The 22996-nt window shown below is 42.0% G+C and overlaps 3 protein-coding genes across 3 annotated transcripts; 1 reads left to right on the top strand and 2 right to left on the bottom strand.

Annotated features, from left to right (window-relative positions):
* Nucleotides 1–748: 748 nt before the first annotated feature.
* Nucleotides 749–12946, bottom strand: nudt4a (nudix (nucleoside diphosphate linked moiety X)-type motif 4a). The gene is made up of 5 exons (XM_083666638.1): nucleotides 12616–12946; nucleotides 8377–8487; nucleotides 5713–5757; nucleotides 5277–5364; nucleotides 749–2631 (listed from the first exon to the last, which is right to left on the bottom strand). The coding sequence occupies exons 1-5, from the start codon at nucleotides 12712–12714 to the stop codon at nucleotides 2420–2422; spliced, it is 555 nt and encodes a 184-aa protein (XP_083522764.1). The 5' UTR covers nucleotides 12715–12946; the 3' UTR covers nucleotides 749–2419.
* A 796-nt stretch (nucleotides 12947–13742) lies between these two features.
* ube2na (ubiquitin-conjugating enzyme E2Na) lies at nucleotides 13743–19417 on the bottom strand. Its single transcript, XM_083665985.1, has 4 exons — nucleotides 19288–19417; nucleotides 16062–16308; nucleotides 15317–15457; nucleotides 13743–15006 (listed from the first exon to the last, which is right to left on the bottom strand). Exons 1-4 carry the CDS (start codon nucleotides 19315–19317, stop codon nucleotides 14960–14962), a joined length of 465 nt encoding a protein of 154 aa, XP_083522111.1. The 5' UTR covers nucleotides 19318–19417; the 3' UTR covers nucleotides 13743–14959.
* A 2505-nt stretch (nucleotides 19418–21922) lies between these two features.
* c1qtnf13 (C1q and TNF related 13) lies at nucleotides 21923–22996 on the top strand (the record flags this gene model as incomplete). Its single annotated transcript, XM_083666685.1, has 1 exon — nucleotides 21923–22996. The coding sequence occupies exon 1, from the start codon at nucleotides 21965–21967 to the stop codon at nucleotides 22994–22996; it is 1032 nt and encodes a 343-aa protein (XP_083522811.1). The 5' UTR covers nucleotides 21923–21964.

Here is a 22996-nt window from a genome sequence, read left to right as displayed (position 1 = left end):
TGGACCAGAGGGTAATAACTTGTCAAGGAGAGCACCTCTAAAGAATTTTGGTAATCGTATGACATAATTAAACACTTGGGAATTTCACATATGGCTAAATTATTCATAGAGAACAATAATCATCAAACCCTCATTCAATTAATTCAAACAAACACATATTCTTGTTTTGAAGGCAAGCTTCAACGCCTGGTACAGCAGCTGTACTGCCCTCAACCACAAGGCTCTGCAGAAGGTTGTGAAGAAGGCAGGTTGTGAAGACAATCACTGGGGGCGAGGTCCCAGCCATACAGGACATATAGGCCTAGACAAGACAGTGTCTGCACCTGGAAGATCACTAAGGACCTCAGCCACGGTCTGTTGTCTCTGCTACCATCCGGCAGACGGTACCAAGACAGTTTCTCCAGGCCATAAGACTTTTGAACAGCGAACCCTAGCTGTCCCTCTGCATCTAATACCATTTGCACTGACTCTCTGTACATCAACCACCCACATCCACACAGACCACTACTGCTATTTACTACTATATTGTATTGCTCATTTTATCTTTCATGCATTGCCTTATTTATGTTTATACCTTTATATATTTATACCTATTACACTTATTGCCTATTTATGTTATTATTGTATTTGTATTCTTACCTATATGTATTTGCACTGTTGAGAGGAAGCTTGCAAAGTAACAATTTCTTTCTCCAATTTACATCCTGTATCCTGTGCATATGACCAATAAACTTTGACTTGACTTGACTGACTTGAAATAAAATATCTTTATTTAAGAATGAGTGTGCAGAGCAGAATACCCAACCATTTGTCTACTACCCAATGATTCTAAATATGAATAACTCCAGGACTGTAACAACCTGGGAGTCGTGGTGTTCCTCTCAGTCGTCTGCCAAAGCCAGAGAGACAGCTGACTGCCTTTCCTTCTGTCTTCTTGTGTTGATCCTTTCACTATTGCTTCCAAATCATGACGGGAGAGTTCCAATGAAAATAAATAAATAAATCCATATCTGTATATATATATCAGATATATCAGATCTCTAGCAAGCTGGTAATTTTGACTACAATTTCTATTCAAGTGTTGCAAGATAAATTCTACATCTGGTTCAAAAGCATCATCCTTTCCTTAAGGCACAAGTAAAAACAACTTTTCCATCTGTATTTGTAAGGTAATCTGTACGTCCTCCAGCAAGGGTAGGCCTATCCATTTTGTTTCCTCTCAGTGTTCACATGTAAACCTATTGAATTTGACACACATTACAGTTACATGACACACATGTAACTGGATGTAAAAGGCACTTTACAAGACCCCCGAGTTTAAGATACAATCGATCCACCCATTTCAACACTCCTGTCCTGTGTGATGTCAGAAGGACAGGCTAGGAAAGACTTTCACTGATCAATAATATAAGTCCACATGTACAACAAACCTAAGGCCAAAAGCTCCTCACCTGCCATCTCAGACAAACATCAGTAAAACTTGAAGCATTTTTTAAATAAACACCCAAAATACATTTGTTTAAAAAGGTCCTATGCTATGTATATTCTTTTAAAAAAATATGTACAACCCCTTTGTTCTTGTGCAATACTGCCTATGTGATTGTAGAAATGTGAACATTGGTCATCTATGGTTCTCGTTATATCATCCAGGTTTGAAGGCAGAGGCTAAACCCACTTTGTAAAAAAAAACGGAAAAAAAACAAAACAGGAAGCAATACAATTAAATGATGCTCTGTCCTTCTCATTATGGTTTAAGTAACAGACAGTTGGACAATCAAAATTAGCAAGTAAAAGCAGTGTTCAACACACTACTCTGTACACTGCTTATTCTAATCCTTTGTTGTCCAATGGTTTGTAAATCCTCTCAAATAAGTTATTTACTTGTTCAGCAGGAGACCCATTGTGTCATATTTATTGGAGGACATTTTATCTTGAGTCACTTCTGACCACTGGTCTCACTCTCAGCGTAAGAATATTGGCTTCTTCTGTACCAACACTACCCTCTGCTGGCCTAACAGAGCTACTTTGAGCAGAGACCTGTTCCCAAAAATACAGAGCACCAACATTATGGTACAAAATGTAAGACTAACTTGCAAGAATAACTTGCAACAAAGGATCTTTTTCATTTTGCATAAGCTGGGCACTAATGAATCCCCTTAACAGAGACTAAATTCAAGGTCCAGGTTTCTATCTATCTATAGCCTTTGGCTGGTGATGGTTGTTAAAAAAACTTACAAATATAGACTGAATATCACATTTTGGCACTCTTCAAGCCCCCTAATAATGGGTTTTGAAGAGTCAACAGTGAAAGTAATACAATTCATGCAAATGTCTGTTCTTGGTAGCCCTATGTCCATTCTAGAGTCCTCTTATATGCGTTAGATGCTGGTTCCTCTGATGACAACAGCTAGTGGTGGTCCTATCTGTTCACTAGGCCAGACCCCTGTGTGGAGGTGACGTAGTGAGGAGCATTGTCGTCAGCGATTGGGGACCCCAGGGTGTTGCCGTTAGTGGGGCTGCAGGTGGGACTGCAGATGACCGTAAGTCTGCGCAGGTACTCCGCATGGACAGGCTTATGACTCTGCAGCACTCTGATGGCCTCGTCGATTTTGAACCACTTCCGTTTACGACCTGAGACAGGGATAGAGGGGAGGGAAGAGGGTGATGTCAGAGGTAAGAGAGGGATTCTAACACGCCTATTCTTTCCACCAGTGCTCTTTGGATATAAACTAGCACTGATAAACCTATGGCATGGTTCTGTTGTTGTGACTGTTCACCAATATCAGGTTGTGTGGAAACTAAAAGAGACAAACAACAAAACTCTCCTTTATAATTATTTTTTACTTATTGTTCAAACAGATTCAGGGATTCCTTTGGCGTTGCATATGAGTTTTAGAAAGGGTCCTATTTACAGTATATGCTACTAGTAGGACTGCTCATAAAGCTATTTACTGTAACTAGAAAACCTCAACAGAAGATTGACCACCTGTTATGCAACAAGCTCTGAAATAAACATACAGTAACGCCTCTGAATGTTGAGAACTTTACCCATAGTAGGGTTGGACATTTCTGACATTCCTAAAGTGGTGTTTATGAAGCCATCATGTCGGCTTCCCACCAAACCTGCCAAATAAAGAGTCGCCATAAAAAACATCTGTCTAGTTAACTGTCAGTTAACTTTATTTATACATCTCTTCAAACCCACTTTCTTCTACCCTTCAGTAGCAAGCCATATATTATCATCGTATTTTGCAAAAGGCATCTCCAAAGTGCCCTATAACATTTAGAAGAGCTGTGTGAGAAGGGAGGGTCAGATTGTAAGTCCTCCACTAGCGCTCATGAGGAGAAGGTGAGTGTAATTTAAACAAGCCCAATAATGTAGAGCCCAATCCGGTACAGTCATGGGCCTTGTATAGGGCAAGAGAGGACAGCGGGCGGGAGTGGGCTGTGGTGAGTGACGATTACTGGAAAACAACTGTGCACAGCAAACATGCATGCCCCTCGTGAACAGGCTGAATTCTATTTATACGGGTGAAGGGAGTGAAAAGATCACCACTTTTTTTCAGACCAGCTACAAATAGTTCTGTTTTAAGTTACAGGGTCCCTTGTCAAACATTATATTTAAAACACCTGCCACATCCTAAACAAATTATGGCCATAATTTCTGGGATCTAGTCCATGTCTTTACAATTGCAGAGCTATGCAGAATGTGTCTAGTTAAGAGGACAGTGGGGAATTCTCTTGTACAGTTATTTGGTCACAGTTTACATAGACACCACTGGCTAAACAGAGAAGGATATTAAATGCCATTTTTAGAATTCAACTGTACATCGCCTATTTCATTTTTATATACGACAGAATACACTCTAAAATTCTTAGAAGGAGCGATGAATGCATGGACCGACCAACCATGAGTCAAAGTTATAGTTTTATCCATGTTTTGAAGCTATACAGTGTTTGTTTACAATTACCTTGTTCACAAACAATCAAGTAAAACAAGCTTATATTTTCAGTTCTGGGGGGATAAGACAGTTGAACTAAGCTCATGAGGCAATTATAAGTTATATTTTTCAGATTGCCCCTTTAACATGTGTTGGACATATATATGGTGCGAAAACAAGTGACAGTCAATATGTTTTTCAATATCTCTCGAGGTCATGGGTCAGGTGGCTAGAGACCTATTACTGTAGGCAGGCATGCATGTGACCCAGTTGCCCAGTATCCCATGTGATGAAGGACAACCCTCTGTCAATCTCTTACCGTCCTCTATTAAGTTTTATGTCTCCTCAACTTAGCTGTTTTCAATGAGATCTACGGTCATCCTTGATATAGTCCTTTTATATTCAGATATACCGTTTAGCTATTCAGAGAAACTTTGCAGTCATGGTACCAGTGATACTTTAGAAAGGCTAAACAAATTGTTAATTGCCAATGTTCTTTAAAGATAAACAAAATACCACATAGGACCATGGCTATAGGGTCCACTCAAGGGAGAGCAGCTTTGTGACCTTCACTGTGTCTGCAAATCGCTTGTAACCCTAGACGATACTCATAAAGTTGATAACTTCAAAGGTTCAGCAGCTTGAAATACAAAGAATAGTGTTAACATTGTGCAATGCTTACTTGACAGAATTCCAGTCCATGACGGACTCTTAGTCTCCTACATATGAGGGAGTGCGATATCCTTGAGGCATTGAGACACTGCTCTTTGACCTCAGGACTACTGGCTACAGCTCTGTATTGACTTACAACATCAAGAAACAGTCGATTCACTTTAAAGGGAAAGTTATCATTGCTTTTACCTTCAGTTTCAATTTACCTTATTTATATGATTAACAGGAGGCTAATGGCATAGACAACAATCCACTCTATGAAAGAGTGCAAATATAATATTTGAACCTGAGTTAAGTATCCAGGAGGAAAAGCATTCTTCAAACCTCACTTCACCGTCCTGAGCGCTAAGGTCAAAACCCCTGTGTTTCCTGAGTCACAATTGTGTTTGTGTTCAATGTTTTGATCTCAACATCACAGGCTGGGAAAGAGACGATGCGGAAAGAGAGAGAGATGGAGAGAAAGGAAGAAAGGAAGAAAATATACAAAGGGTGGGTAGTAGTAGAAGGGATGTTTGTCTAATGTTCGTATCAATCAAATGAAAGGTTCACACCAATTGTGTCTTAGAGGAAATGCTTTTGAAGGAGGTTTATAAAGGTACAGTATTATGGAGTGGCTTGGGAAAATTGCACATCCTAAGCAGATGCCTTGATGTAGAAGCATACCAATGTTGACAGAGTCCTCCCAGTCCTCCAGAGTCTCCGTCACAGTCAGGACATAGACGTACGTCCTGTGCTTCCTATCCTGGTTGTGCTAAAGAGATAGACAGAGGGACATAGTCACATTGTGACTGCTTCACATCACCACTTTCAACTACTCAAAGTATTTATACAGTATATTGCATCCAGGGTTTTAATGTAATGTAATTTGTGATGTATACAAAAGGACAAGACAGCCTCTTATTTAATTTACACAAGCAACAGTGCATGAGTGGCTTTTGTATGTCAGGAATCCTGACACAGCTACATACTGTTTAGCGCCCCGGGTATGAGTAAAGGCTCAATAACAATTTTGTAATGTTAGCAATGTTTTCATATGATACATGTTATGTATTCTATGCTACAGTGTGCTATGACATGATTGGCAATTTGAGAGGCCTACCTCGAAAACCCCCAGCAGTCTGCCAAGCTTTCCCTTCACACCAGCCTAGACAGAGTGAGACAGACAAGAAAAGAACAAACACGTCATCTCGTGTTTAACAGGAGTGGACAGCATATTCACACATTCTACATTACCCACTATCATTTAATACACATTTTCTACACTGTAAGATCCAACTGCTCACTTTCACTGATAAATCAAATTCATAATTAATTAAATGTGTTGAAGCAGAACAAAACAAAAAAAGAACCCAGCTTTTCATGTTATTTACAAGGGCATATTGGGCAAGTAACATGCTTGTAAAACAAGTCTCTGCTAACACACAGATGTTTTAATTCCAGTGACCACAGGCTTGTCAGTAGGCTATCCTCACCAACTGAACAAGCTGGATGAGAACACCGGCTATGGGATATTTTCATGCTGCCGCAATACGGAAGAACATGTGACAAGCCGATGGGAACACCATGTCTCATACTCAGTATCCCCCATGACTGACTGTAGTGTAACCCTCATCTGGGTATTAGCTATTCTCAGGATAGGATCATCTAGTGGCCTGTGCCATCCTGGCATGGGCACATGCCTCAGAGTGATAGACATGGCAGAGTTAAGAATGCTAAGAATATTGGCTTATAATGTCACTATAAAACAGTTGCTCGTCAAAATTAAATGTGTAATAGGCCTCCTGTAGAACAGGTGTAACACTGTTGTAAAGCAGATGACTTGAGCTGTAGCAACGGAGCAATACAACGTGGACATGATGCCAAGGATATGGGACTGTGTGATGTGTATGCCTGAGAAAAATATTAAAAGCTTCTTGTGACCCCCTGACTGTTTTGGGAGACTAGCAAGACTAGGCAGCATTCCAGGAGGACTGGTGGCTTGGGTCATATGAGCCTTAGGGTACGCCATAATTCAGGACATAATTTGTCCTCCCCTCCAGGGTCCCCCTGGCTGGTTTTGGGTTACCAGGCCCTCAGGGTCATATGACAAACAGAGAACCCATACACTTCAGCTGGTTACACACAAATAATCCTATACCCTTTCCCTCTCTTCAAATATATCTGATATGTTTTAACCACTCGAATAGCCCACGCACAAATGGCTAGCCCACGCACAAAAAGGCTCACATCGTAATCTCTGAACGTCAAAATGGGGCACACGGTAATAGGCCATATGCTGTAATCGTTTGTGCGACTAAGGGGTGACACCACTTCAGCTACAGTATATGATGGGATGATCACAAATATTTGGGTAATATTTGAGTTTGTTCAATTGTGTTTTACAATAAAACTATGCTAACCGCCCACTGTTAAACTAAGTGCTATCCAGACGTTTATAGGTCATGGACCCAAACTTTGACTAACTTTGTTATCTTCTAGCGGGCTGTACAGTATGTCATTCAAAATTGAGTTGTGTGGCTATCAACCTGATAAGATCTAAAAAATCTAATACTCGTGTAAATTAAACTTCTATTTGCTGCATGGCTCCTTGGAGTAGATGTGGTGTTGAACTTGACAGAAGGGTATTAGAGTAGGTCTATTTGAGTTATTAGCTCCTAACAGCCTCTGTTGGTGTGCACCTCATTTAACCCTATTCACGGACATGTCTCTCTCAAGAGGAGGAGGATGTTGGTAACTGGACACTGTCCCTAAATGTCACCGCCATACCTCACAGCTGTCAACACATTATTTCTCCGGGCAGAACCACAAAGTCCAATCCAGTCCAAATGCTCCGAACAAGCACCATCATCCCATTCACCTAACCACAAAACCATTAACTGGCTGTAGGAATGCATCAGTCTTTAAAAACAAAACATCTTTGGAAGTGTGGTCTCTAATTCAAGCCTACCAGTTGATGTCATGTTACAAAAGACCACTCAACCGAGACCAGTCATTTTTTAATATAACAAATCTACATCTGTCTACTAATTATTCATACCATTTAGATGATGTATTGATTTAAATTTGTTAAATGTGACATTACATTTGCCCCCATGCTCGGGGACAATTGTAACATTGTATAGGGTCAATTCTGTACACCTACAGAATACACCAAAAAAACTCACTTAGCTCCCAACATGTTTTAGTGTTGTCAAGGTTTACGTGTTCCCATTCAAGACAGTGTAGAGACGTACCATTTATATAACTAGAGGCATTTTACTGCTCTGTAATGGTCTCTAGGTCAAAATGGCAACTGATGGTACTCAGACTATACCCGTTTACAATAACTAGTTCTCGTTTTAAAGCTGCTTGGTTTATGCGAAATGTAACATTGTGTTACAATTGCCCCAACCCTAACAGCCATGACAAAAACTCATATGTTAGCATGACACAAAAATGTTAAGACATGTCAATCATGTCAATGTTTAGCCAATATAACTGATTATAAAAATATAGATTTGGATACTTGGATATCAAAACACTGGACCGTATAAAAACTGGCTGAGGAAGTTTAATTTACCCCTTAAAAACAACATTTCCCCAAAAAAACTGCAGATGGTGATATATTTGACTGAATTTGTTCATGCCGAACAAACTGTGCATATACTGAGTGAGTTTCATCCCTCTAACTTGTTTCTGATTGGAGAAAAGCAAGGTGTTACAAATCATTCCATGTGTGTGAACATAGAGATGCTTCTAAGTTCATTTCTGTGGGTGTACTCACCTCCTCGTACACCTCTCTGACTGCAGCGCCACACGGCTCCTCCTCTGGCTCCATCCCTCCTCCTGGCACGATCCACTGGTCTGGGTGTCGACTGCTGCTCACCAGCAACACCTGCCAGGGAGGGAGAGAGGTCTCCATCAGGACTGGGATGCCAGAGGAAGACCCCCCAGCTCAGTGCTGCCAAAAACATGCCCTCCATGCCCAGGTCCAGAATCATGGAATTCAACACCAGGTGTCTGATGGCTTCTGGGTACAGGGAAACTAGTACAGCTGCTATATCCTATATCAACCACAAATTTTCACTTCATTACTTTTGTGAAACAGCATTCACCTGTCACCTACTGTAGTCTGGGCCCGGCTGTATTAACATTAGTTGTGAAACCGACTGACTTTTTTCCCACAAAACACCATATCGACCTCACTGACTAACAGTGAGTGAGTGAATAAATATATGAATGATCTTGGTATCGACATTGAATCCCTTCAAGAGTAAGATCTACTGTTTTCAAATTCTATTCCTGTCAGACTTGCGGTGCTTGAATATCTCAAGAAAGTTCTTGACGGTAATCTTATATCTGTGTAGTCACTCTGCTGGAGGCAGCTGTTTCTGCCTCACTGAGAACATGGTGGAAACTGGAAATCCTTCCTGAATGCTCCCTGAGGTCTGAGACAGTCGGATGGGTAGCAGGGTCATCCCTGTTCAGCAGGAAAGCTGTATTTGCTGTTTATCTGAAGTGGCTGATTTTACACTAGTGGCTAAAAGCAGGAACTTGCTCTTCACAACATAATGCCCTTCAACATTCAGTCTTCACCAAAAAATCTACATTGTGACAAAACAGTCATCTAGCAATCCAAGGCTATGTTTAATAACTGACCTGCAACACAATAATGGTAGCTGATGATAGCTGAATCTTCCGCTGTAGATTGAAAACCTATCTCTTCAGGCTACATCTTAACAGTCCCTCCTAAAGACCTCTTCACCCCCACTACCCCCCTGTACTAACCCTAACCCTAGGACCTCTTCACCACCACTACCCCCCTGTACAAGTTTTTCTCCTGTTAAAAAAATAAATATATATATTCTTCTAGCATTGTGACTGCCAATGGCCCCTGGTCTGAGCATTGATTACTTTATCTTATGATGACTGATGGATAGATGATTCACTTACTTGTATTTGTATTTAAATGTATTTGCTGTAAATCGCTTTGGATAAAGGTGTCTGCTAAATGCCATAAATGTAAATGTAAAATGATAGGACAGGGGCAGGGTGTCCCTCTGGTGCGGCAGTCACTTGACCTTCAACCCCGTCTGGCATCTCACTGACCCACATTCAAGCTACGTGTGAATGCCTCCCAAAACTCTAGCACTAGCACTTTGAGCATGAGCAGCCCCTGGCCATGCATCCTCCAGCCCAGAACTGATCCCTAATGAGCCTGAGCCTCCGTCATCGAGAACAGATTTAAGATCAGCTCTAGCTACCAGACCCCAAAGCACAGGAACCTGAATCCATCAGAGCACCAGCTATGTGCCTGCATCCCTGCTAAGCTCAGATATTCAGGCAGGGCAGATTTAGGACTTTTTTATTTACCAGAAGAAGAAAAACTTTAGGCCCTAGGAAAGACATCACGTTACACTGGCTTACTGATTTTGTTATCAATCCACAGCTAACCATAAAATCACCCACAATCTAAAAATTACTGGGAGTTATCAGGCCACCAAAATAGACCTTGAGCCTTGAAAAGATTATACAAAGAATTAACAAACTATAGTATTACACCTTAGAGGATCACAAGGAGTGCCTGTTTACGATCTCGGATCATCATCAAATAAATACTGTTTTATTAAGTGCATTAGAATGTGACACACACACACACACACACACACAGACAGACAGACACAGACACACACACAGACACATACACACACAAACACACAAACACACACAGACATACCCACGTACGCACTCACGCATATTCACACACGTACGCTCACTCTCACAGCCAAACAGGCTTTGCAAAAGCACTGGATCAGCAGTTGCCTTTCTGCATGAAAACCAAAACAGCTTAGCAGCAGAGCAGCTGAATGACTCTGACAAGCACCAATACACTTCAGTGTGAGGGCCATCTTGTGAAACGTTAGACTGGAGAGACTACATGAGCCCTGTGTGTAGGCCCTGCTAGTGTTTTTATTTTATTTTCATGATTGTAGTGCTTTTCCTGCATGCTTCAAAGATAAATCAACGGCATGCTTTGCCACAGTAAACAACACTGTCTCTGTCAGTATCTTTCAGAGAAGGTGTGTTGTAGAACAATTGGATGTCCCTATCACTCAGACCTCAGATTCAACTGGCAAAGTATAACAATGACAGAGGCTAGAAATGCCATTGAGGGGGAATTTCCTGTGTTATTATTGTATTATTGTAAGGTACATCAAAAAATACAATTTCTCATCCTGCCAACTTACAAACCTGGTGAAGGGGGACAGAATATGACGATACTGTTGTTTCTGTCAGGAAAAAACAACACTGACTTCCTCCTCCTGTCTAGAGCTTGTTCGCAGACCTGTCCACCTGGCCTCCTCTCCGGTCCAGAGAGATGAGTGACGTCTTGGGGAAGGGATTGTAAACCAAGCATGCAGAATGGATGAATAGACTACCACGGAGAGTGTGCAACCAAAAGTGTAAACAAAGCCAAGCCATATGTGGAAAAAAGAGAAGAGAGTGAGAGGGAATGAGAGGCAGATACAGTAGAAAGAAAAGAGAGAGACAGAGAGAGAGAGAGAGAGAGAAAGAAAGAAAGAAAGAAAGAAAGAAAGAAAGAAAGAAAGAAAGAAAGAAAGAAAGAGAGACAGAGACAGAGACAGAGACAGACAGACAGGCAGGTGAAGAGGTTACAAGGAGAAGGGAGGTGGGAAAGTGAATCTGTCAGGGGACAGCTAGTGCCTGTGTTGCGTTTCTATAAATTGCAGCTGATAGGTCACTTGGTGTTTAGCACATAGTGTAACACTCATCCCCCTGCCCCCCTTGCTCTCCCCATCACATGCAGTCCTAAGAGATAGGCTTCTGTCACTGGGCAGAGAAGTCATGATCCAAGACTCCCCACTCTTGCCACTTTATCCCGATATTAAGTCTAAAGCAATCAAACATTTCCAATGCAATAAAACGCTTCCAATCGTATCTTAACCGGACAAGAAAAACATTCAACGTGTCTGTATGTGTACGTGGGCTGTTTCTGTATGTGCATAATCTGCATATACTTTCCAGTGATTTGTGGTGTCTCAGCACAGAGTTAGTGATCACTTCAACACGTGGTGACCCTTACATGGAAACAACCCTGCACAATATAACAAAAACAGCTGAGGCCTCAGGCCAGTATTACATACTGTAGCCCACACAACACAACCCCAGTGACTGCACTGCAGTGAGACACATGATTTCATAATGACCTGAGAACCAGTATTTATAGAATGAGGTGCATTTCATATGTTGAAGGGGGAAAACAAGAAATTTAATAAAAACCACTCATAAAGGAAAAGAAACAAACCCAGTTTTATATGACACCTATATACTTATAGGACACCCTCTCTATATGCTTCATGACAAAGGTATAAGCTAAATGATCTGCCCCCTGTGTTTCTTTGTGGATCAGAAATGTGGTGACAATAATGTTCAAGTAACATCCTCTTTCTAATTAGACAAATTAGTTGTTTCAATGTGAAAACTTAAAATAATGTCACACAATTGGTGATTACACAAACTCAACCCTTTACTCCATACGGCATAAGCTCATATCCTTTAATATGTCAGATATGTGTCCATTCACAGGCACTCTGATTCCCATGAAGCTGGTGCTCACCTCTGCCCTAACTTCAAGAGTTTCTCTCTCTCTCTTACACACACACACACACACACACACACACACACACACACACACACACACACACACACACACACACACATATATACAATGGCTCTGTTTATCAACAAACCTACAGAGTTCTCCCATGACATACCAGGATTAGTGCCTCCAATGAATTTGTCATAGAGGTAGTGCAGGATCATACTTCATACCTCCAAGTGTTTCTATGCATTTATGGATGATTGTTGAGCATAAAGAAAATAAATGATGTAACATAACTTTTCGTTGCATATGGCATACTGTGTGTGTTCTGCTAATTAGTGAGGCATAAGTCCATGTTATGGTCAGAAAACCAATTATTTCGGCCACCCCATACTGTACCTCGTCCTCCTGTTCGTTCTTGAAACATAAACATGCCGCCCGCCTCTTGAAACCCTCGCCGTCATAAGTCCTTGTCTGGTTGGGCTTAAACTTCATCATATATTCCCAATCTTCGAGTGCCAAGGAAATATGAAAGGGATCAGGATCCGACGAAGAGCCTTTAGTTTGCCAAGAGAACGGCAGTTAAACGCAATATGTCCAAAAGCGTCTTCAGACACTCCAATTAACCGTCACGTATTTATTCATTCACAGGCTTGAATATATCCCCAGTGTGTTTCTGATATTCTGCCTATCATGGTGGCTTGTTGCCGCTGTCAACATGCATAGGTCCCTACGCCAACTCTCCCATAGTAGTCAGTGAGCACCACTACTTGCTGATCTCACTACTGTGCAGTGGCCAACCTACCTATCAGAGCCAGCCCAAGCTGCGTTCCATGCCACGATTAGATGTTCATTTACTAGGCGTTTCCAAAGCAGAAATATGAATGAAACGCCCTTATTGATACCTCAGTAATGTTTATACTGTAAACAACATCAGTCTCAATTTCTCAGGTACACGAGATATTTCATTTTTTCCAAATCAGGATCATACAGGGACAGTAGTTCAAGATCTTGTAACAATGACTTACAATAAGTAAGTCTCCAAGTATGGCTCAGTAATAGCCTTTGCTTCGGCCCAAGGGCGCAGGGACAATGTTAGAAGCAGGGAAAATGATCCCTCTCAATAATAATAGGATTATTTTGCTGTAGGACTTTTATTTTTTAATAAAAAGTGATGCGCCAAGACCCCCCTAACAAAATGTCCCCCCATCTCACGTCCAACTGACTCCTTAACCTTGCTTCAGGCTACAGTGTACTTTTCAGGCTAACTAAATACAAATTTTGTTCGAAAATGCGTTCTGTGCACTCTATCTAGAGCCTATACGGAAAACGCTCGAGTGCAAGAACGCATTTTGGAACACAGCTTAGCTACATAGAGGGAGAACTCTAAGTTGTAACACAATCTAATTATACAATGCTTCCCTCTAGTGGTGCAGACTATAAGAACACACACACACTCCCTGTCTAGAAATAATAAATCCCCAATGCCCCTTCATTACTTCCCCAAATACAAAGACAGACAGCAATTTCTTATTAATCAACAGATTTTATTTACAGGAAAAAAAAAACATAAGTATGCAGGTGGACTGTTTTCATACCATTCTGAGAGCAGGAAAACATTCCCCTGCCCCCAGTTCAATAGAAAGAATGAATTTACAAACAGTGAATTGAATACAGACTTTTAAACCAAAGACCAATCGTAACAGTTGAGACACAAAGCCTTCATTGATCTCTTAAGAGTTTGTTCCTGCAACAACCCCCCTCTCTCCCTCCCTTTACCCCTCCCCACCCATTCCCTTGCTCCCAAATCCCTCCCTCCCACACACACACATCGCCAAACAACTGACAACTCCAATGGAACCCTTATTTCCTGAAATAAATGCCATGGGGAGGAAGCAAATCGTTGGGTGACTAACAGGAAAAAGCAAAGAGTTGTGTAGCCAGAGAGTAATTAGTGGGGCTATGGCAGGAAAGATCCAAATAAAATAAAAGGCAGAATAGAATGACAAAATATATTCCTAAAACAGGAGCATGGAATTCCCCCCCCCATCCCCCTTTACTCCCCCACAGCCACAGGTCACAAGCCTACATTAGGATCTACACTGACAGCAGTTGCAAGTTATAGTGAAGGTGGCAGGCTCAGTTTCATATTTAGTCATATCATTACTTTGTGTTCATGTTCAAGTCAGATGTGGTTTAAAGAAGCAAAGCGATGTTTTCTGCTAGTCCATAGTCTGTTTCAAAGGTGCGTCTACATGAGGCTAATTAGCTGCGTTCAATAAACAAACAGCAACACAAGAAAAACAAAGTTAAAAGAAAAGTAAAAAGTATGCCATCATGACAGAACCCCCTACAGCCACCCCCCCCCCAAAAAAAAAAAAAACATGGGACAGACAAATGACACCAAGTTTTTTTTTCTAAATGCACTCTTTAAAGCAGAGGTTGGCTGTTGCCTCCCAAATCAAGGGGAAAAGAAAGCCATGTGAGTAGATTTAAAATACTCTGCTCATGCATTTGAACAGTAGTGAATTAGGACAAAGACAAGTCATTTTTTAATGTGCATTTAAATCACCAATCGTCTGCAGTTGCCTTTTTCCTTTATAATATATTCCTTAATGTTTGTTTTTAATAATAACATTTTTTTTTCTAAGACGGTGTCCTTTAAATGCAAATGATGTAGGAAGAGGTCTTGGCAGAACATGAGGAGTTGTGTTCACACTTGACTTCTGCTTGTTTCACCCTTCTACACTTCTATGTTGTTCCCAGCATAAAGCCTGGTCCATGTCCGGGCTGAAACATAAACAATTAAGAGATAAGGTGAGAGAAGGAAACTAGACATTCAACAAGAAGAAATGCCGCTTGAGTGAGGGCAAGAGGTGGACTGTGGATATGAAAGGATTTAAGGAAGCCATGACTGTAAAGGGAATCGCATCTGAAGCTGCCTCCAGGGTAGAGCAGCAGCAGCAACAACAATGGGACTCAGTGTTGTCTTTGCTGAATGGTAGGCTATATAAAGTGAACTTGATCCGTGTGAGTGAGTGATGATTGAGTAAGGGAACATTATAGGGGGCTGTTCAAGCCCTGGCTTTATGACTCTCACCTGTCTCTATGGCTTGAGCTTCATTGGTCTTCCACTGCTCTGCAACATCATTCGCTAGAGGATCATCTGGGTTGGGAGCACTTAGTAATGCCTGGATTGATAGCAGGACTGTGCGGATCTGCAAGGCTGGAGACCATTTATCTGCAAAATAGATTTGATATGAGAAATAAACCAAGAACAAAGAAGGTGATGGAGAAATGAGGGATGAGGGGAGGAGAATAAGGAGCAGTGGGGCAGAGAAAGGGAGAGGGTATGAGTGATGTATCTATTTTCAGCACTAGGGGCAGTGGAGAGTCAGTAGCTAGTGTGGCATGTCGCAGTGGTGAGACACAGCTCCAGTGAGAGGTCAAAAGTGTTATCTAATAGGCCCTTGATCTTTTGAGGGAGATTTAAAAAGGCAAATCCCTTATAACATTCACAGGTCACACATGATTCTACGCAGAGGGGACATCAAAGGAAACAATGCACAGGCCTGCTAACAAGCCTGATCTGACAGACCAGGGACACAGAGCAGGTGCAGTTTTGCAGCACAGGCTGCAGGGACAATAAGCCAGTATGTTATCTGTCACCTGATGACACAAATAGAATTATAGCCTACAAGTTCTTAAAGACAATACAGACAATTAAGCCTCACTGTCCAAATGGAGAATATACTAGCCTACATACAGAAACCGCCTGCTTTATCATAACTAACTCTTTGTGTTCAAGCATTCATGTTGTGACAACAGCCAGAGTGGTTCCTTACCTTTCAAGATGTCTAGACATATTCTCCCCAGCTTGTCTACGTTGGGGTGATATATTTTGGTCATGAAGCGTACTTTAGGAGCTGCCATGGGGTATTCTTCTGGGAGAAAGAGTTCAAGTTTAAACGTGCCCCCCTCGAAGGGCGAGTCTTGAGGCCCAGCGATGACCACATGGAAGTAGCGGGCGTTCCCTTCATCAGGCTCCGCTTTGATCCCTGGGACGGGCTCTGCCATCAAACGCTGAGTCTCCTGACAACACAAGTAAACACAGACACAGGGTTAGAATAAGCACTCAAACACAGTGAAGCAAATACTACCGAGACAATTGTGTGATTGTGAAAGTTTTGATCAAGCTAGACTATTTAGTGCTATTCTAATGACCCTATGTGGGAAGTCAAATGCCCCCTTCTACAGAACAGATTGTCTTTTGTGATTCCTGGTGCATATAGTCTTGCCCCACCCACACTGGTAATTCTTGAAAAGCATGCTGCTGGGACTACTCAGACTAATTTACTTTCAAATGCCATAGTATCATTTCCAGAGATGAACTGTCATTGCTCTTTTACAGTGTACCCGCAAGCTACAGCAGTTTACTTCTGTTCAATCTAATGACAACCATGATCCTGGGACAACTATTGCAAATGTGCGACCCCACTGGTTGGTATCACCTAGGTTACAGTTCCTTGTTAATCCACATAGATGGTACAGAGTGAAAGTCAACTATATAGCCTTGAATCAAACCAATGTATAACTATTGATAAGACAATGACATCTAGCGTAACCATATGTCTATCAATTTGAAGGGAAAAAACACAAGCACACTGGCCTGGCCCAGGCCTCTTAGGCAGCTAACAGTGAGTCATAAGGCTTACAAAGGAGACTGGTTGCCAAGAGTTGCTAGGAGGTGCATTGTGGTCTGCTTGGCTTTTATTCTTTCACACAGTGGGGAGGGTGGCAGTGGCTGCAACAGGGGTAAAGCTGAATACCAGGCAGCTCTCTCTGCAGTGGGCTAAGGGCTTGTAGAGGTGACACCACAGGTGAGACGTTCCTTCCATTCCCATCGACCACTGCAGTAAGACTACCATCAGTTCATCATGGCAGTCAAATGACCCATGTGACCTGTGGAAATGCACACCCTCAGCATGACAGAGGAGCAGGTATCTGATACGGCCTATGGTATGCATGAGGTGGACACACCTGAGAGAGGTGCACAAGCAACACGGAGCAACTAGTTCTCTAGAGACGCGACAAGCAATAAGACAAATAACGCTTCACTTTTCACTTCCCTTACAAAAACCTGAACTCCAATAATAACTACAGAAGATATGCATTGAAGATTTCACAAATCTATTTGGGCTACTTTCCTAATAAGTATAAGCACCTAACCCTGACACAATCTTCAGCAATCCCTCAGGAAAAAAAACTAAATATATTTGCTTCAGAAAGATACTATCAGACTTTTCTCTGATTAAAAAAAAACAAAAACAAAAAAACAACCTAATGAATCAACTCTGTGTTGCCTCTATTTACGCACAGCTTTGACAGACAGACTAGCGAGTTAAAAAGTTGCCCGGCAGGCACTGCTGTTTTTATATTTTTTTTCTGAATGCAACTCAGAGCGAGATTCCTGAAATGTTTCAGATAACCCACAGACAAAACCATCTAGTGAAAACACAGACAAGAGAGGGGCTCCCAGTCCCAGTCGCACGCTCAGGGGCTCATGGGCCAGGCTCACAGGGAACGGTTCCCAGCCAGCCCTCCCACCTTTTCCCACCACCTTAATTCATCAATGGATCCCTCCCTTGCTCACCCCTCCTTTCTCTAGTGACCACCTGGGTCCTGCCCAATGTTAAAATAACAGCATTAAATGGCAAATCTCAATGCTAAAGGCCTTGAACTTGGGAACTGCAGACCAGCATTCCCATGGGGACATTGTTGTTGGACGGTTCAGATCAACTTTGAAAAGAATAGTGTAGCATGTTCCTTTCCTGCAAAGTTGGTGATCATAAAAATGTAGCCTATTATATGGCCAAATAAACTATAATTCACTACCTGGAATCCAATCTTTCCAGTTTTAGACAGGCCCAACAACTTGACTATGGAAAGGGAATAAGGGGGTCTAGCAGATGCTGGGACAAAAATAGGCTTCATTTTGCCTTATATTCGATATAGGAAGACAGTTAAATAAAAAAAAACATAAGGGCGGAAATCAACTTTTTGACCAATACATAATAAATACAAACCAAAGAATCAAATTAATAATGACTTAGAGAAAGGTCAATGTTCATTAGAGTCAAACATTTCAATAATCATCTGCAGTAATACTGAAATCTGTATCTAATACATGTGTAGCTGCCGACACAATCAAAACACCAGATAGCCAGCGCCAGCGGTCTTTAGTCCAGCCAGGCAAGATTGACAGCTGTCCAATTTTGGTGGTGTGATATTGTCAAGCTAATCAACTCGTTAAAATTTGTCAGGGAAATTATAACCAAGCTATCTAGCCAACTACAGGATAATCTGCAGGTCGAATTAATTATTCTCTTTGAGATATCGCTTTCCATTATGGCTTTGCTATGTGGGCCTTGCGGAAAAGAAATATGCAATGGCATGGAACTATTTTGATAGCAAGCTAACTAGCTATACACTAAAATGGCCTTTGAATGTTCAAAATATGTGAATTTACAACAAATGTCGCCCAATATAAAGCTCAGTGTATGTAGGAGTCCAGCTACACCCAGTTCTAAATGCAAGGGAGTGGGCTGACAAGACTGATTATGGTAGCAACATTTATTAGCTAGCTACAGCTACAATCCAGCAGGCAATGAGGCTGGCTAGCTGGGTGGATGGCTACTGAACGTTGACACCTAGCTAGCTAGCTAGGTGGCTACTAGTTAGTTAGCTTGTTATTTGAAGTCAATATCTAGCCTCTGGTCAGTAGCTAGCTTATGTAGCGTGTACTTGACAATGAACAACCCGTCAAGAACCACATTTCTCCGCCATCTTTACCAAGCATGAATATATTTTTAACCCACCCTTATTCGGTTTAGGAACGGGGACGAAACGGAAGTAACTTTACAGCAAGCGCAAAAGCTAGTAGCTAGCTCAATCTGCTAGCTATCACTACACTGCGTGCCACCTCAGCATTTTGAGTTATTGATGAATATGTTATGTATTTCACACACACAAATATCCCATTTTATACAGTGTTTATCCCTGAATAATTACCTTAATGATCCTGCGGGGCAGTCCTGCCATCTTGTCTTAAATACGGGGTTAGCTGTGACTCTCAATGCTTCTTCTCTTTCGTTTGCATTGACAGCAGAGGCGCACACGTCTTCCGGCGCTTTGCGTCATGAGGCCATAATGAAATATTATGGACAATGTAGTTCTATGTCTGTCATGTGTCTATTTTGTCCTACTGTTGATGTGAAAATTAATACAAATGGAAGATAACATTTGTGTGTCCCAGCACACAGTCCCTTTTGAATTTCATTCTCAGCAACGTGTGTTAAATAAGTGTTTATAGTTTTTGGAAAAGGGGGAAATTGAAGTAGCCTAAGTACTTCTAATGGGCCACATCAATATGCAGTCAGAGAAACACAAATAAAAATCTGTTTCCACATTCTCTCTTAGATGAGGAAGGGAACATTTTGTCCACATGAGACAAAACAGACTCCATGCACTCCCCTTTGAGATAAACTTTCACTATTCTAAACAAGTTGCAGTTTTCAGCAGTGTTGAATGAAACCTAGGGATGACATGATTGGGGAGCTCCTCCTCTTAACTTATTCCTATGGAAAGACCTATATCAATGGGAAAGACAGCACTGACCATGAGGGGGAGGCTGAGGGGTGGGTAGGGGTAGGTGTGGTGGATGGAAGGGGAGGGGGGTTGACATTAGAACAGCAGCACAATGTCAGGGACTTTAGGAAAAGGCTGACCAGAGAGAAGGTGACCAGCTGACTACAGACATGCACACTCTGCACCACCATACAAGAGCAGGTAGGATCCAAACTCTCAATATGGTATTGGGGTTTGTTACTCAACCATAGTTAATCATATCAGTAACAGCCTGGGGATTCACAATTGATTTTAGTAATTTAGCAAACATTCCTATCCAAAGCGAATTACAATAAGTACATTTCTCTTAAAAAAGTAAGTGAATTAACTATGCATCACAATCATTGCAAGTAAGAAAAAAATGTAAGAGTGTCACAAGCAGTCACAATGCTAGAGAATGGGTTGGTTTTAATTCAAATAATTGTTTTTTTTGTGTTTTCTTTTGAGAATTACATGTTGCAGCTGCAATTACGAAATGTATCAGTTGAAGGATTGTTGTTGCTGTTAAAATTATGTTGGAACCATGCCACTCTTCCATAGTGAAGTATTTTTCTTTTAAATTGTGTTTTTCATGAAATGTATAGAACATTTCCAGTTAAGCTTGACACCAAGGCAATAAGGGGAAAAAATGCCTATTTTGCCAACTCACTGTTCATTGCTTTCCAGAGCTTGAACTAATTCAAACACACATTTATGTGTTAATACATTCATTACAGTGCTTTGGAATGTACATTACAGGCAACTGTAATTTGTATTTTGCATATATTTGGCTGCATGTTTGTCACTTGTTTAGTGTAGATTAAGGAGAGCAGCTGTACAAAACAATATTTGTTTTTTTTGTATAATGTAACTACTACTATGTGTTCCAGTTAAAATACTCTACATCAAATATTGAACAGAAGGGAAAACTATTGTACAACACATTGATTAAGCATTTTATTTGATGAGTATGAACTATTTTTCAGATGACACCAAGTGCTCTGTAAAATCAGACAGTTCATGAGTGAAGCCATACTGTATAGCTCTCACAAATATTGAACCTAAGTTGTATGGCAGACCCCCTAACCTTGAACCATGCCCCTGTCTGAGTTCTGGAAACAGTTTAGACTAAAGACAATGTAGGAGAACATCATGTAACAATGCCAAGCTACTGAAGGCACCTGTGTTTGTCCTGAAGCGAGAAAACACTCCAAAATGTCCACACTCTTTTCCGTCTAGCATAAACATGAAGTAGTGATACTTGTTGTCCTAAAAACAACCTCATTCTTCCAGTTGACCTCCAACCCATCCCCCCATGATCTTCACTGTGATCTCTCACTCAGTAATTAGTATACTATAGAGCTTTTATGCTTTAAAAAAAATGTGTTCCTAACCAACACTACCCTGATGCCCTGCCCCACTTCCCCCTCCACCCCCTACTCCAAAATATTCCATTGTTCAGACACACAGGAACAGATGAACCAGCACCTAATCTAGTCCTTTTTCTCAGTGCACAGAGAGAACAGACAATACCAGCTGAATTAGAGGGGCTGTTGCTTCCACTGAGCGTTTGATTTGAGGAGCGGTATCTGTCCTGACAGGGCTCAACCAGACTTCCTAACCCACTCATATAGTATTTCAGCCGGCCCATCACACAATGACACATGCAGCAATCCACAAGCCATAAGACCCTATTAAAACAAACACGGTTGACTTTTTCATTACAAACATGCAAATTTACGCACATTTACGCATTCAACAAAAATAGTAACATGTGAAAGAGTAAACACCTCTACTTAGCTAATTCACATCTTACTTTTGAGCAGTGCATGATATTTCTGGATTATGAAAATGTCAACAACCTTTTGGTATACTTGCAATAGGTTTGGAGTCAGTCCAATTGGACTCTCCAATTGGAGAAAAGAAAATGATTTGCTTGGATGCCTTAGTGTTTTTGCTTTCAACAAAACTATAAACTTGCCCTGCCTTGTTGTGGTGTGATGTGTTTTCTTATCGTTGTTTATCTTTTCTAGTTGAGGTGGCCCCATGGAGCAGTCCCTGGCGCCTGGCATGTTTACTGGGCATGCTCACCTGCCTGGGGTCAGTCACGCCCCTCCATGTAGCTCCCATGACAGCAGGCCTCCGCTCTGCGTTCTCTGCCACACGCACCAGCAGTATCCTGGGCGGCACTCAGAAGGCTGTGACCTTCAACAGGCTCCTGGTCAATATGGGCAGTGACTTCAACCCAGACACGGGCCACTTCCGGTGCAGAATCCCTGGCGCCTACTATTTTTCCTTCACAATGGGGAAATTCCCAAAGAAAATGTTGTCGGTCATACTAGTAAAGAATGGGCATGAGGTGCAGGCTATAGCATATGATGACCACCGTCGTAAAGGTAGGAAGGTTCAGAGTCAAAGTGTCATGGTCAGTCTGAAGGCCATGGACACTGTATGGCTGCTTTTACAGGAGAGTCCTCAGTACGCTATCTACAGCAACGCTGGCCCTTACATCACCTTCACTGGTTACCTGGTATACCCTGAGACCACTGCAACAGGCTACCTCAACAACCACCTGTCCCCACCAGGGCTACTCCCTCCTGGTTGCCCCCCTCCTGGAGATCACCATTATGGCTGGACCGGAGGCGAAGCCCCAGAGGAGCCTCGGTCTGCCTTCTCAGTGGCTCGTACATCCCCAGTCCTGGGGGAGAGTGGGGGGCAGCAGGAGAAGGAGCCCCTGACCTTCGACGTGGAGTACGTTAACATTGGAGGACACTTCAATAAGACGTCAGGGCACTTCACCTGCCTCTTCCCTGGGGCATACTACTTTGCCTTCACTGTGGGGAAGCACCCCCGCAGGGCTGTGTCTGTGAAGCTGATGACGGGGCACGGCGAGGTGCAGGCCATGGTGTTCGATGAGGACACGTCGAGGCGACGGGAGATGCAGAGCCAGAGTCTGCTGCTGTCACTGCGTCGTGGGGACATCGTCTGGCTCTACAGCCAACAGGATGAGCGCTATGGTGTGTACAGCAACCAAGGACGTTACACCACCTTTTCTGGCTTCCTGGTCTACCCCGACACAGAGCCTACGACGAGCCAGGATAGAACTCACCTCTGA

The sequence above is a fragment of the Argentina silus genome, assembly GCF_951799395.1.
Source record: "Argentina silus genome assembly, chromosome: 3".
Taxonomy (NCBI): domain Eukaryota; kingdom Metazoa; phylum Chordata; class Actinopteri; order Argentiniformes; family Argentinidae; genus Argentina; species Argentina silus.
This window is presented reverse-complemented; position numbering and strand designations above follow the sequence as displayed.

Bases quoted from the DNA above. Each gene is read 5' to 3' on its own strand.
- nudt4a (XM_083666638.1), bottom strand. From the start codon at position 12,714: ATGATGAAGTTTAAGCCCAACCAGACAAGGACTTATGACGGCGAGGGT. The intron at 5,758-8,376 runs GTGAGTACACCC...CACTCTGTCTAG, and splicing joins TCAGAGAGGTGTACGAGGAG to GCTGGTGTGAAGGGAAAGCT. The intron at 5,365-5,712 runs GTAGGCCTCTCA...CTATCTCTTTAG, and splicing joins GACTGCTGGGGGTTTTCGAG to CACAACCAGGATAGGAAGCA.
- ube2na (XM_083665985.1), bottom strand. From the start codon at position 19,317: ATGGCAGGACTGCCCCGCAGGATCATTAAG. The intron at 16,309-19,287 runs GTAATTATTCAG...TTGTGTTGTCAG, and splicing joins TGCCCCGCAGGATCATTAAG to GAGACTCAGCGTTTGATGGC. The intron at 15,458-16,061 runs GTAAGGAACCAC...TCTATTTTGCAG, and splicing joins ATGTCTAGACATCTTGAAAG to ATAAATGGTCTCCAGCCTTG.